At 30.4% G+C, this 15,816-nt stretch overlaps 1 protein-coding gene across 2 annotated transcripts in view; it reads left to right on the top strand.

The window, feature by feature from the left end:
- LOC132950908 (uncharacterized) overlaps positions 1–15,816 on the top strand; it is a 164,916-nt gene that overhangs the window by 127,967 nt on the left and 21,133 nt on the right. For both annotated transcript variants that reach the window (XM_061022524.1, XM_061022525.1), the window contains exons 5-6: positions 456–551; positions 14,108–14,170. In XM_061022524.1, the coding sequence (XP_060878507.1) occupies positions 456–551; positions 14,108–14,170 (159 nt within the window). The remainder of the gene's footprint in view (positions 1–455; positions 552–14,107; positions 14,171–15,816) is intronic.

Below are 15,816 nucleotides of genomic sequence, written 5' to 3'. Positions count from 1 at the left end.
TTTATCATGATGTTTGAATACTGTTATATTTATTAGATATTACGACGTTATAAAATATTAATGTAACAATTCTCTATAAAATAATATTTATTAAGTTTTCGCCATTACGTAGTCGGACAGAGGTTTATAATATTATTATAAACACAATATGGTTATTATCAAAAGCTATGAAATATTGTTTTTACTATATAATCATTACGTATGCAAAAAAAGTGTATATTATGTAGTTCAAGGCAGTGGCATATATATGATTTTTGTGTGGAGGAGAGATCAGTGCGGCGTATACACGAGTTCGAGGTGCTTGTCTTATACACGTTGGTTGGTATGACAATTATAAAATCTTAAATTAGTGTACTTATATTGTTTGGATTAAACGTATACCTACACAATAACACTATAAAATATAATGCACGCCGTTATATACAATATTTTATTTTCTGATTATTATGTTTCAGGATCTCAGAGTTTTATTCGTACCTTGGATATTTGCAATTATCTTAGCAACTATTGTTGACGCGGCACATTCAGTATATATATTTGGACTCAATACGGTAAATATGCATTTAAAAAATAATAATAAAACGCGCTATTAAAAATAGACAGTAACAGATCAATTATTTTTATTGGAAACTTTGACGCATTGCCAATTAAATTGCATAAGATTTATGATCGTTTTTACTGTTTATAACTAATCACAAATTATTTACTTGGTCGGTGGTCCGTACAATTCGTTGACGATGACTGACTTTTTTTAATTTACGAATAAGTACCTATTAATTCACAAATTATAAGCCGATGACTCTATATAGTTAGCCCCGCGGGGATAATAAACACTTCATTACTCATTTACAATCACTGGGCAATTTTCAGTGAATCACCGTATATAAAACTTTCATTTCATTATTCATCCAGATAAGTTCGTAAACGTCTCGCCTAATAAATTATTTTAAAAGTTGATATTAAAATACAAAATATTTATGAAGATTTTCTTATATTACACGGGATACAGCAAAATAACATCATTTAGTATACTTATATTCTTAACAATTAATGTATTTATGAATATTCTATATTTTCATGAATATTTATATTTTTGTAACACATTCATTAAAATTACTCATGTGACTTGCCACGGTTTAATTGTTGAAATGTATGTCAAATAAAATAATATAAAATTTGCAAATACGTAATATTAAACAAAATAGTTTTTATAAGACGGCGCACTGAGTATGCAAATTAATAGCATTCCGGTCGTGCGATACAAAACACAATGTTGTGACGTAAAATATAATATTATTATGAGTTATGGCGAAATATAATTCAAAATAACTATGTGTAATAAAATAACTACAATAGGTATCTAACGTTAAGTTTATTACGTACCATAAACGTCTAATGCAACGGATATTCAATAAACCATTGTTGTAGGCGTCTACATAATTAATTACTGTGGACTGATACCAAGATCTACTCGGACCAGGAATAAGTGAATTACATCTCGATACGATCTATTTCGAATGAATCGCACGAGCCTTAGACGAATACTCGGGTTTACCGTATTGGTTTGTAGTTTTATACCCAATTTATTAGCATATATATTGTTGACTCTGCAATATATCTCTGATAGCCCTTTCAACGCTAAGCACTGGCTTCGACTGCTCCTCGATTTACCGTGGTACATTTTTGAAAAGCTGCAATTGCGTTTGTTTTAAGAGTCCTCATATTGACGACTCTTTTCATAAATTTAAACTTAAACGGAACTCCGAAAATATTACCAAGCGAGTAGTTTATCTGATAAATTAATTTCTTCAGCTCCGTCAAGTTCAAATTTTAAATAAATGTAGACAACATACAGTCTTGACAGACAACGGTAGGTGATCAATGTGTTTTCTGAACTTCTCTCCATAATGTCCATTGGTCTTAAGCTATATATTATTTATTAGAACTACCTACTAATTTCAGTTAGATATCGCCGTAGTTCACGTGCCTAATGAAAACATAATAACTATTTGTTGTGAGTCGACCAGATATAAGTGCAAATAACATCTTGATATCGTCTATTTTTCATGAACTGCACGAGCTTCGGATTCGAATTTTACAGTATCAATTTGTGGTTTTAATGTTTTATACCCAATTTATTATCATATTTATTATTAACTTTTGCAATATATCTCTGCTAGACCTTGTATCACTACACGCTGGTTTTGACTGTTGATCGATTTATTGTGCTAAATTTTTGAAAAGCTTTACCTGCGTTTGTTGTAAGTTATGGTAACGACTAACGACTCTGTTGACAAATTTAAACTGAGTGAAATATGAGTATATGACGTAGTGTATCTTTGTATCTGATAAATTAATTTGGCAACCTCTTCAGCTCCGTCAAGTAAATTGTAAATAAATATTGTCTTGACAGACAACGGTCGGCGATCAATAGTTTCTCTCCATAATCCAAATCGCATTAGAAGATATCTATCAAGTCAACATAACGTCTATAATTAACCCATTGGTTTTAAACTAAATAATATCTTAATATTAACATAATTAATATATTTTAGAGCTGGGTAGATACCTACATATATTTTTATTTTCTAACTGATTTTGCGTACCACTATTTTTATCAGTTTATCGCCATATAAGAAACGAATAAAATGTAAAAATTACTTAATTCCTACTATACACAATTAATGGTTACTTATTAATACATAATATTTATGATTCATAAATTATCTTCGAAGTGTAAAATATCGAGTAGCGTGCTACGTTTGTCAATACGCCATTTCTTTATTAGAACTACTGCTTTCAGTTAGATATTACTGTAGTTCACAACTTGCCTAATGAAAACGCATAATGATTATTTTTCTGTAAATTCGCCTTAGCAAAATATGGTTCCAATCATGTTCTACGAGAGCGAATACACGTGTTCGTACAAAAATATACTATATATAGCAGGTGTTCATTATATTATACCACCGGTGTCAAGTTAACGCCAAACCTATTAAAACGAATATGATCCAAAATTGACTTTGTTGTGAGTTATATTTTTTCGAACTACTTCACTTCGTTTATAATATCATTTCACTTTTAACTCGTTAAGATGACTTCATACTAGAATTAGTTGGATTAAAGAACCCCGGATGGGCTGTCCGCGTGGTAGTTTCAGTTGCTCCCTAATTTCTTAAATTAAATAATAGTTAAAACAGTCCGTATATTTTCACTCGCGTACACTGCAATTATTTATGGTGATGTATTTTTTGTGTAATCAAGATGATCATCAAAGCCAGGTCGAAATATTACTCAATTGTCATACAGAAGTATAGTGTAATTAATTGAATTAGTCGAGTTGGGGAATGATTACTGATAATAAAATAAAGCTTCAAGCATAGACAGCGATAATACTTGCATAATAAATGTATGTGTGGATTATAGCATAATAAATGCAAAATCCGCGGGAATAAATAAACAATACGAATATCACAGTTGAATAATAAATATATTATCATTACGTATGATATGCCAGTACGCGATTTCGGTAATTATAATAATATACAGGTAGGTACGTGGGTACCTTATATAATATGATAAAAATAAAAATTGAAATGTTATAAAAATGAATTAATGGACAAAGTTACGTAATAATATTAATAAGCATATCTATATAGGTAGGCAGGTACATAATACATCATACTATTATTATTATTATTCTGTACACGCATATACTAACCTATATTATATACCAAGAAGAAGAAAACACGAATTATTAGAGTTTCTAAAGATACCTGGACAGTTTTCGTGTACAAACACAAACGTACTGCAGTTGGTTCATTAGCAATTTATCAAATACCATCTTCTCATTGTTCTTTTATTACGACATTTAACTTAATACTATAAGGAAAACATACTTAGAGGTACTCGAAAACTAAAGGTAGAAAGTTTTTTTTTTTTAACGGGAAAAACGTTTATTACATTATTATAACGCGGCTCTAAACACACTAAGAAAAACTTAAATCGTAAAAACTTTTGTCGTCATGCTTTCCAGAACGGTAACCAATGTTGAGGACTACAAATGTATTGCGATGTACTCGTCAATTTATATATATGACTACCACTTGAATGTTAAGTAGGTACTCAGTACTTACTCAGCTTTGACTACAACATGGACCTAATATACCACTGCTAATTTACCGGGCTTTCGTGAAATATCGGAACGGCCATCAGAAATACAGAGCGCTTCTCGTGTGCGACTTACTACTGTGCTAGACAACATTTTTGTGCAAGTGCTACTGACGCGAGTTATCATTACTTAGTACTTGATCATAGGTATATATTAATATGATGCAATACGGCCAAAGGCTTGTAACGTTCAGTGTATGTTAAGGTCATTATTCGTATGTTAAATACAATATTATGTATGGTATGTTCTTAAATTTATATTATATTATCGGGTATAGGTAATGCGCCGCGCGTCAGTGTACGAAAACTTATAGATAATCTTGTATTACATTTTCAAATCTTAGATTTAAAAAAAAAAAATTTTATGAATTCTCAACTCAAAATAATTTGCTAATTTTCGTGATTTTTCCGTATTTTGTCAATATTTGAACTTTAAATGCTTATAAATAAAAACTGTGACTAAGGATTTTTAATTTTTTTCATCTGCTTTTGAAACAATAACCCAGGAGCCTTCTATTAAATTTTCAAGCAAACAGATTTTACGTAAAAATTCCCGTTTTTCCTTAATTTTTCTTTTGTTTTTCACGTCGCTTTTAAAAACTACTGGGAAATTTTCACTTTTGACCGCCCAAAGTACCAACTAGATTCACTTTCCTATCAGAAAAGTTACTGTTGAAGAAAATCCAAGCAATTTTACTGTCCTAAAAGGTAATGATAGACACAAAAAAAAAATCATTGTAAAATCAATACATTCATCGCTTCGCTCAGAATCTAAAATATCGTAGTTTAGTTAAATTATTATTGTCTTTGTTCTTTTGTAAATCTGAGTCTTACTCCCGTTGAGCTTTCACGGCACCAACTCAATATATTAAATTTTATTTACCTAAATATTGTGTATTAAGTTTTGTTTTATAATTACTGTGATACCTGTGGTTCCATCTCTTTGGCCTCTCATTATATTATTACAGTAAAAAAAAGCCCTTCGGGTCTCGGTTCGTGGTTCATGGCCTTGCTCAAACCGGCGGGTAACCATATGAGTACATGACTCTCGAGTCATGGGCAATATGTCTCGAGTTATCACAGGCTACATCACAGCTTGGTATTTGATAAAATTCGGCAAAATCGTTTAGCAAATTATTGTAACGGCTCTACACACAATAAGAGAAACTTAAACCGTTAAATAGTGTCGTCATGCCTTCCTGAATGGTAATCAAAGTTAAGGGTGTCGGTGCCGGTTTTTCAATTTTACGAAATTCTGTAGAATTTGAAAATCATATTTTATATTTTAGTTACTAGGCACCTTAATTATAATATTTTTCCACTAATCTAAAGCTCGATACCTATTTAGGGGGATTATTACCAACGGAAAATGACTTCACGGGAAAAACTCTCACGCCCTGTAAAATAGTCGGGTTTTATTCGTTTAGTTTTATTTAAAAGAAGAGAACATTTTTCAGGTCGCATCAAAGGCCGAATTTCCATTTTACTTTAAATAGTGGTGGAAAAATACGTTTGAAAAAGAACAAATATTGTGCATTATTCAAATGCATATTTTAGCTTCTACAGTTATAACTTTTAAAACCGGGCCTGCAAAATGTTCTCTTCGTTTAAATATAAAAAAAAAAAGTCAACGAAATCCGACTACTATACAGAGCGTGTGACTTATTCCTGTAAGACATCTTTTTGTACTAAAAAATGCTCCGGTTCCGACCTGAATATAGCACTGCTAATTTACCGGGTCTTAGTGAAATGTCGGAGCAAAGTCATCAGGGCACTTCTCGTGTGCAACTCACAACTGCACTAGACAATATTTTTCTATATTTCTACCTATGTGTTTTGTGCTGTCAACACCGATTATCACTATTTGCCACTTGATAAAATGTATTGATATAATGCAATATGATCAATAGCCACACATAACTGTTTGGTATTCGATCAGTCACTCGCGCCTATTTGTTACGCCCTAAAGTCGATACCGATGTATTAGTACTCAGTAGTATAAATAGTCTACTAAAGATTCTACTACAATGGTACTTTGACAATCTGGCCAACGTATAGACACGCATAAAACTTCGTAGGTGCTAAGAGGCTGCACTGTTTAGTATCTATAAAAACTGTTTACGTATCTAATTATTATTATTTTTTTATAATATAATAACTGCAAATCGTTATTAATTTTTTTGACGTAGTGGTACGTCTTAATGGTTTTGTCAAATTTTAGTTTGTTACCAAATTTAAACAAAAAATAATCTGATTAAAGTATGATGCAAAAAGAAAGAGTCTGTGCATATCGATATTGTTTTCTTATTGTTGTATAAAAAAAAATACACCTAAATCATATAAAAAAAAATGCAATCTATTCGAATTTATTGTAAATGTTGAAGGAAATATTTATATATATACGATTTCCCTGAATAAATTGGTTGAACATTACTTACTATTTAGTGATGTCAGTTGTAAATGTAGATATCATACGCTTTTGAAGTATGCGAAGTAATTTTTATCCATAACACCCCACTTTACGTACTTGTCATATATATTATTATGTCGTGCAATGTTTTATTTTCATCAAATATAGATTCCGAGATTTTGCTGTACATTTTCACATTCTATGATGTATTATTATCAATTGCTTTTTTTTTTTAATGTTCGTCCGCATTGTTAAAAAAATCCATTTTTACATATAGCATGCCATAAAGTATAGAATTCCACCTTCAAACTGCAGTTTACCGTCCTAAGCGTGTAAAAGATTTATTTCCGAGGTAGGTATATACGTCATATTGGTCTGGGTTCCATTAATTAGTTATAAAATGTAATCATATTTATTTTACGACCGAATTCATAATTATAATATGGTTTAACATTGTAGCACTAAACAGTACACCCGCGCAACATAAATTCCAAAACCATGTTTTCAATCAATTTCATGAGTTGCAGTCTCGATTTCATTGTTTAAAAGACAAGCTGTACACGTTGCGTCTGTACTCTGTATACGTCTGTGTGCGCACGCGCGCTTTGAAGCTTTAAAGTAAGCAACATTGACAATTTCATTAAATCTATGCGTACAACATGATAGGTATGATACATTATATTTAACACGAACAATGCTGGGATTAAAAAAGTGATTGAATCTCGTTGTAGTAATGATATTTTATTTTTTAAATTTGTAGATTCTAGCATATGCAGTACGTCGTTAGATCACACGATTTAAATAGTTTACCTCGCCGTCACAGATATTTTTTATAACGTAAATGTTTTCTGTGGATGACTTGAAGCGATGATTATGTTATATTATGTTTGTTCAACAGGTAACTTATTACAAGAGTAAACAAAATATGCACTGCAATTCAATACTCGATAGATACATGATATTATTTTGAATGATAAACAGGACAACGTAATTTCAATTCGGTAGTGACATTCAATTGATTACGTTTAAGACATGTATAAATAATTGAAAGCACGCCAAATTGTTTGCGCTTACTTCTTGACTACCGTAAATACTTTTTTTTAAGACTTTCAAAATAATTATGCTTAGCACGGTTAGGTTTATTTAAATTTGCGTTACCAAAAATAAAATATATTATACACATTACACAATCTGTAATATATATATTATATTATATAATATAATCATCGAACGTGTCCTCCTCACTAACTGCCTGATCAATGTGTTAAATAAGATAAACGTCCTAACTATGATGTTAAAGACTTTTTATGGTTCCTTCGTACCACCTAGTAGGGGTGCACTAAAAATAATTTTCCAAAATTCGAACTTTGTGCTCGCACAAGGATTTATTGAGATTCAAGATGGACAGTGACATTTTTTTTGTATATAATTAAGTGCCATTGGTTACTCGGACAGATGATATGATAGCATGTATAAAATCGTCACGTATGAACGAGTATGAAGTTATTATTATTTTATAAAATGTTTCAGATATATGTTTGTTGCCTATAGACTCATAAACTATTCGACAGATTTTGACGAAAATTATAGAGATCGTCATCAGAGATATCAGAAAAGTTTGTAGAGTAGTTAGAATCACGTTCGGAAATAATTGTACCAAGAGCTATAATATCTAAACAGAGGTACACTAAAACAGAGATACACAGATATAATGTCATATTTTATATTAATTATTCATTTTTTCCCGGAAGAATTCAGGTCATATAGCTAGTATATATTATATTATATTATTTGTATACAATTTTTATTCTAATTTTCTGAACTAACCAAGTCCTGTATTATAATTAAGGTTCTAAATTTGAAATTTTTCAATTGAAATTTTTCAAAATTGAAAATGTCACTCTTTTTGAAATAATTCCATAAAATTATAAAAATATTTTTTCTTCTTTTAAACGTGTTCAGTTCTTAGATCATATACTATGGATGGAGCCACACCATATTAAATCAATACAAAAACGTTGTCGATATAGCGACGAGTCGCTGAATTAGGTGGTCGATATGCGCATGCGCAACGCGAGTTCTCGCATATTTATCCACTGATACATATTATACCTATGGATAATTATGGGAGGAGTTGCATTGCGCTTGCGCACATTGATCACCTAATTCGGCGACTCGTCGGTATATCGGCAATAAAATCATACGCTATACACCCATAGTATAATATGATATCGTGATCTAAGATTCGGTTGTACTGTTATAGATGATTAGAAATAATATATTGAATACACACTGAAAACATTGATAATGAATAACTTATCAGTTATAATTTATTTTTATCAACCAAGGTTTACGAACTACTACAATATGTTAATGGTCAATAGTTATAAATACTTATAATAATATTATAAACTTATAATTTATAAATTAAGTTTGTAACTGTTGGTATAACTGCATAAAATATAGTTCAATCGAATTTAATTGAATTAGCTGTTTGTTTATTATTATTATTCGTCATATTTTTTGGAGCCAAATTATGGCGACATGTTGTTGTTATTTTATGTATTCATTTTTCATATTGATTTTCGGACGTTACTATATTTTATTTTTATTTTTCATGAAATTTTAAAACCCTAAATTTATAATGATTGAGAACGCTGTATTTTCAAAACTATTTTATCGGTAGATAATGTGGTTACTATGCGCGTATCAAGTCGCTTAAGTAAAGGAAGGGTATTATGTATATTATGTGATCGGTACTTAAAATGTGTGTTCGTTTTAAGCGCAGCGAGTATATTGTATAATTCAAACTTAATATATATATACCTAGGTGATATAGTTAACAATTTTAATCGACCACGGCCAGTATTATTGGACGGGGGAAAGGAAGCGAGTATAAAGGGTTGGTTAAAGGGGTCGGAAAACCTATAGTGGTCGAACAAACTATTAATTATTAATCACGTCCCATACGTCCGGTTCAACCTTATTCCACCCATATCGCGGAGACCAAGACTATAAGCGCGCTTCTAGAAATGTTCAATAAGTTGCGTGTTTTGCCGACCCTTTAAAACAACTTTAACTTTCAGACATTAATTTACATCCATTCGGAAAGGTTCATTTCGCCCATAATAATTGTGTTTCAATCAAAAGGTTCTTTGGTGATTTTTTTTTTTTTAATCGATTATAAGAGTCCTTTTGACTAAGATAAATTATACGGAAAAAAACAACGTTTCTCAAAATTAAATCTTTTTCGTTTTGTATTTCTTTTTAGTTTATAACTGGATGTGCGTGCAAGAGACGTGTTTTTTTTTTTGTTAGTGACATTTACGGCCCGACTTTATAGATAGACAGTCTTTTCAGGGGTTTTTTTTTTCGTATGCGCACATCACATATAATTGCTTTGTATATGTATAATTTATTAGACGGGTGGTTGTTTTTAATCTTATCGAGAAACGTCTAACGAGAATAAATAAAATATTTTCTGAAAGAATACTTATTATTTAAATAAATTTGGTACGTGCGTATACGTATAATATAATATCATAATTTCAATCCGATCAAACATTGCCATGTTTTTTTTTACAAATATTTAATTAATTTGAAACAATTTATTTATTTTTTAACAATAATTATCTATTTAACATAATAACATAGCATTGATGAATTATACTTTTTTACGGCACGCTGAATCATTTAGTATTCTGTTTTTTCTTATACAAATGCACTTTATAATCCAAATCACAATTCACAATATCAAATGGATAAAATGGGTCACTTGATATTGACAATATTTATTAGTATAGAATATTATGGATTCAAATATTACGTATAACGTATTGGTAACATCTAACTAAATTTATACTATAGTCATTAGCACAATATTATTATTATAATACGTAAATTATAAATTAGTATCGGTAAAACTTACTATAATAGTACTATATAAATTATATACATGATAAACAAAGTCATAAAAAAATTGATTTGATATTATTGTTTTGTTTTATTATTCAATCATGAATCGTATATTATGTTTACCCATACACGAATACGAGTAAGTTGTTGAAAACATAATACGTTTGTTTATTTGTAAACAATTTAATTTAACTATTTAAACAGGTATTTTTATAATTCATAAGTTATTCAACTCTCTACTCTTATATTTGTATTGAATATAGTTTTTTATGCGACTTAATAAAATATATGAAGTGTGGGCGTAGCCCCTACGCTCCTCGGGCGTAATATTACTCTTAATAATTTACCATGGTTTTATTTTGTAATCTTATTATCGCGCCATTCAAGTACAAATTGACAGTTTCTTATTCTTATACCTACATACATTTTATTTTACTGTAGCTTGCCCCTCAAATAAATGCGCTGCACTTCTAACGGCCATTAGGAAACCAGATAATACTTTAAAATGTCGCCCGAGTGGAAAAAAAACTTTAAATCGCAATTAATAGCAAGACATAATGATCTTGATTAATTTGTTCTACGCGACGCCCCGACGGCCCGACGGTCTTAGACGTTATATGTGCTGTTAAATCAAAATTAAAATAAATAAGTAAAAATTATCATACAAACCCACGCTAACGCTCATATTTTGTTATCTGTGTATAATAACTGGGATATATGAAAATATAAATATATATGAACGTATACTTGATGAAACTACGGAGATTACTGGAATTCTCTTTGTTCCAGATATTTAGACATGACAAAGATGATAATGAGTGAAGATTTTTTGAAATTCGTTTGTTAGTTGTGTCACCGGAGAACGATTAACAATTACAACTTGTATGACAGCTTTGGATGAGATTGATTTGAAACGCCTATAAGGTCAAGTGTTCTATGGCGCCGTGGGCAGTAGCCATCAAGAGTAGACAGTTCAATAGTTTTTAAGTATTTGTGTATCTAAAAACTACCCTCTAGCACATTATATAGGTACATTGGTAACTCTCGTGGTATCAACTTGGCAATTTCAAATCCTCGCAGTAACCAGCCAATAAGAAATCCTACGGGAATTATTAACTGAAATGTATGTGTTTTGCTTTTTTTTTCATAATAACCTAAAGGACTAAAGTTTATGTCCCGGAAAGATGGGTAGACCAACATATGATTCTATAATTTATTTCCTTGAGTTATTTTCAGCGATAATAATAATTCTAAGTTTAAAACAAAGTTGTACTACTCCGTTTGTTAATTTTGTTATTCGTTATCTTTTTTTTTTTTAACAAATGTTTTATGAAAATGATTTGTTTTACTTCTGATATATTTAACGGGGTACTGTCGAAGCACAAAACGATCGTTCATGGCGCAGCGAACATTTCATTCGGAATTCTACGAGGCGAGTTGCAATGTTTACTATTATAAAGTGTCGCGGAGACTCAGGCCTAAAACAAACGTGTCGGAGACGTCTCCGAATCGGTACACACAACACTCGCCCCGAACTGACCGGTTCGCCACGACGTTGGACTGTTTACTCGGTATACGTGGCCTTTTTTTAAACCTTCGTTATTTCTCTCGTGTATATCATGCGTCTGTCATGTCTGACCTTTGCGACGACGTTTCGAGCTCACCTCAGCGTCGATAGCAAAGTCTTGCTAGACGGTTACGAGAGAATCCCATTCACAAACCGACCGTTGATGTCAACCGCTCTCCTCGTTGATGTACGCAAGCGAACGTAGACGTAATCGACCGCCGTGTGGCGCAATGAGCGCGATTTTAAGGATTAGCATAATGCTTGCGATGATTGATGGCTAATATTGCGGTAATCGCCTCGAGACTATCCGTCCGGGTTTTGACGAGTGACTGTCGGGGGGGGGGGGGGGGGGAGGGAGTGACAGTGGTGCCCAATAAACGACAAAATCCTAAGTACGCTTCACCGCGTGGTTATTATACGTTATTCTATATGAAAGGCCGTCTCTCGTGAGACCACATAATGTTATCGGTATACACATTTCGAACGGTGGTGATTTGATTTGATTTTTTTGGAAACCCAACGACCGTATATTAAAATTCAATACAGCACGACATTCAGCCACGGTCCCACACGTCATGTCCAATATAATATACCTGTGACAGATGACAGGTGTGAACGCGCTCGATTGTATAATCTTATACTGGGTGATTCGCCGAGCATGCTCATCCCCATTTTTTCTACGACAAACGATTTATTCATAATTCTGATTTTTAGAATTTTTAAGTAGGTAACCATATTATTAAAAAACACTCCGATTGTTTGAGCAATCCTGTGGGGATACCACCTTTTTTTATAAAATGATAATTTCCTTTTTTTTTTGTAAACTGTTAAGAAAATTACTTTTTTATACGTATAATTTATACAAACCGTAATCCAAACGAACAGTTTTTGAATTGTATAACTTTATGTACTAAGGATAGTAAGTCCATAATAGGTTCGGAAAAATATTTGGCCGGGATCTATGATGATTTTGATGGCTTGAAAACTATAGTAATTTATCATATTTTATAATTTGTAAAATTTGTGTGAGAATATAATAAGTACTAGATATAGATTTAATACTATATCTACTTTATATTTGTATAAAACCATTTTAAACAATTATACAGTGATTTACAAGTATGGTCACAATTTTTTTTTGATAACGCATATTAATTTCTCAAATTAAAGTGAAATTTAAAGGTAAGATCTAGGGAATCTCCTAGGCGTTTTATTATATTTTAATTTTAAAGCGAGTTATGAGTATTATAAAATTATAAATTGTTTACACATCTTAAAATACTTTTAACTCGATTTAAAATTAAAATATAATAAAACGTCTATGAGATGCCCTAGATTCTAATCTTACCTTTAAATTTTATAAGAGGTCATTTCACTTTAATTTGAGAAATTAATATGATTATAATCATTATTGTGAACGTAAAATTTGTTATGTTGCGTGTGGGTCAAAGAGATAAAACAACTGTTGTACTGACATCCTCTTAAGAATTAAGAAGCATCCCATGGAGATACAAATTTTTGTTTTTTTTTAAATGAGAACTCCCCTTTTCTACTATTAGTTATTAAAAGGTAATTTTTCTGAAAAATTTGACTTATCAGAATCAAAATTCAAACGATTAGTTATATAACTTTATGTAGGTACTAATGATAATAGTTCCATAATAATGGGTTTGGAATATACATATAGGAAACCAAGGTAATTTGAAAACTTTAATGATTAGTATTAATCTATAAATATTTATAATTTGTATAAAATATAAATGACCCAAGTATAATAAATATTAGATTCGATGTTACATCTATTTTATAATTTTTTAAAACCATTTTAATCACTATTAGTATTAGCTTTATCAGAACAATTGGGGGTGAATCACTCTGTATATACATTTTAATGATTCGACGATAAAAATTAAAGTCTACTACAAATAGCTCGCGATTATAAGAAAATATTATGAAAAACTCATCATCACGTGCATGATGCTTAAAACCTTTGTTGTACCTATTAAGTAAAAATCATTAATTATTATTTTTATTTTAAATTACAGGTTGAATTTAATCCAACGACAGCAATTTTGTATACTATCGATTTTTTTCTACTAATTTTAAACGTAAGTACTTATAATATTAATCAATATCAATTATTTCACTTTTGTAATATAATATTATGCCTAAATAAATATAAATAAAATTACCATTTAATTAGTGCAAAGGTTATAAATAATTTATACGAAAATAGAAGTAAAAATGATTGAAAATAATATAAAAGTATAATATTCTGTATACAGCGTAATTTTTAAACATACTTGAAAATAATGTTTTGTAAGGATTGGTTTACTGACAGTAAAAGATCAAAACGTTTTATGCAACATTTTAAATATTTCAAAATAAAAGTTAATTTTTCAATTTCTCAACAGTTTTTGAGAAAGTTACAAAAATAACGTATGAATTAATACACAAACAAATACCAAACGAGCCTTTTTTCTCAATCTTTGGTTGAACCATTCAGTAAAAAATCCTTTTTCCAGAAACAATTATATTGTAGTTTGTCGAACTCAGATTTAAATGCATTATACTAGACCTAACTCCTATGGCAAGGTGAATGATGTAGTGCGTTGATGTGAGCACTGTATGGAGGTGATAAGTATTGAGTGTCTATACCTTTACTCTATAGTCTATAGTTTTTGTAAAAATATCTAGTCAGACGTATTTTTGAATATGAATATTATTATTATGCGTCTCTTCTGCTCTCTTGATATAATTTGCATTTCTGAATACTAGCTGAGACTTATGTAAATCTGTTTTTATCAACAAAAAAAAATCCTAAAAACGCCACTGATCTTATGTTCATAACACTTGATTATATGTTTAATTTTCAGAAATTTTCTTCACTATACTGCGCACGTATTTTTAATAAGTCAAAAAATGTCTTTATTTCTTATTTTCATTTATTTTCAATCCCATCCCACACTGTATTTTATTCCAAGCCGTTATTTCACGTCTTATTTTCCGTATGTATAAATATTTAAATTAGAAAAGTTGACGCATATATTTTACCTTCCGTTATGTAAACAACTGTTATTTATATTATGTTGAGTGTTGACTTAAATGTAACCAAACAAATCACGTTGTATTTTATATACATGTTTTCACGATATTAAACACGTTTATCCGTGAGTTTTTCATAGTATTGGTTCTCGTTAACTACACAAAAGCCCAAAATAATTAAAATGTATTATTATGCCAGGAATGTATTTTAAAATTGTAGACATATATTACTATATTAGCTCATTTATAATAACCATCATGATAAATAGCACACTTACTATGGAGGAGGGGTGGGGCGATGAATTGTTTGTATATCATTTTATGAAATTGTCCTTCACTATTATAACCGCCTTAAGTAAGTGGGCTCTGGATAAATTCAGTTTATTAAAAACTATTCATAAATTATTAAGCATGAACTATGTAATATGTATATAATATAATATAAATAAATAAATAGTCGTTTATAATAATTATTAGTCCATGTCACAATCTGATAAAAATTTATACAGCTGATGCCTGATGGGTTTTTATGATGGTTTTAATAATCATTAATACAATTTTTATTAATCATCACGTCACTAGACGTAATCGTCTCAAGACTATAAATAAACTGTTGAGGAATATTCATGACGATGTGTCGATGACTACAACGAACGAGTAGATACAATAATGTATTAAAATTTCGGCAATTGCTCATATTTTATCGTTT

The sequence above is a fragment of the Metopolophium dirhodum genome, chromosome 8 (assembly GCF_019925205.1).
Source record: "Metopolophium dirhodum isolate CAU chromosome 8, ASM1992520v1, whole genome shotgun sequence".
Taxonomy (NCBI): domain Eukaryota; kingdom Metazoa; phylum Arthropoda; class Insecta; order Hemiptera; family Aphididae; genus Metopolophium; species Metopolophium dirhodum.
This window is presented reverse-complemented; position numbering and strand designations above follow the sequence as displayed.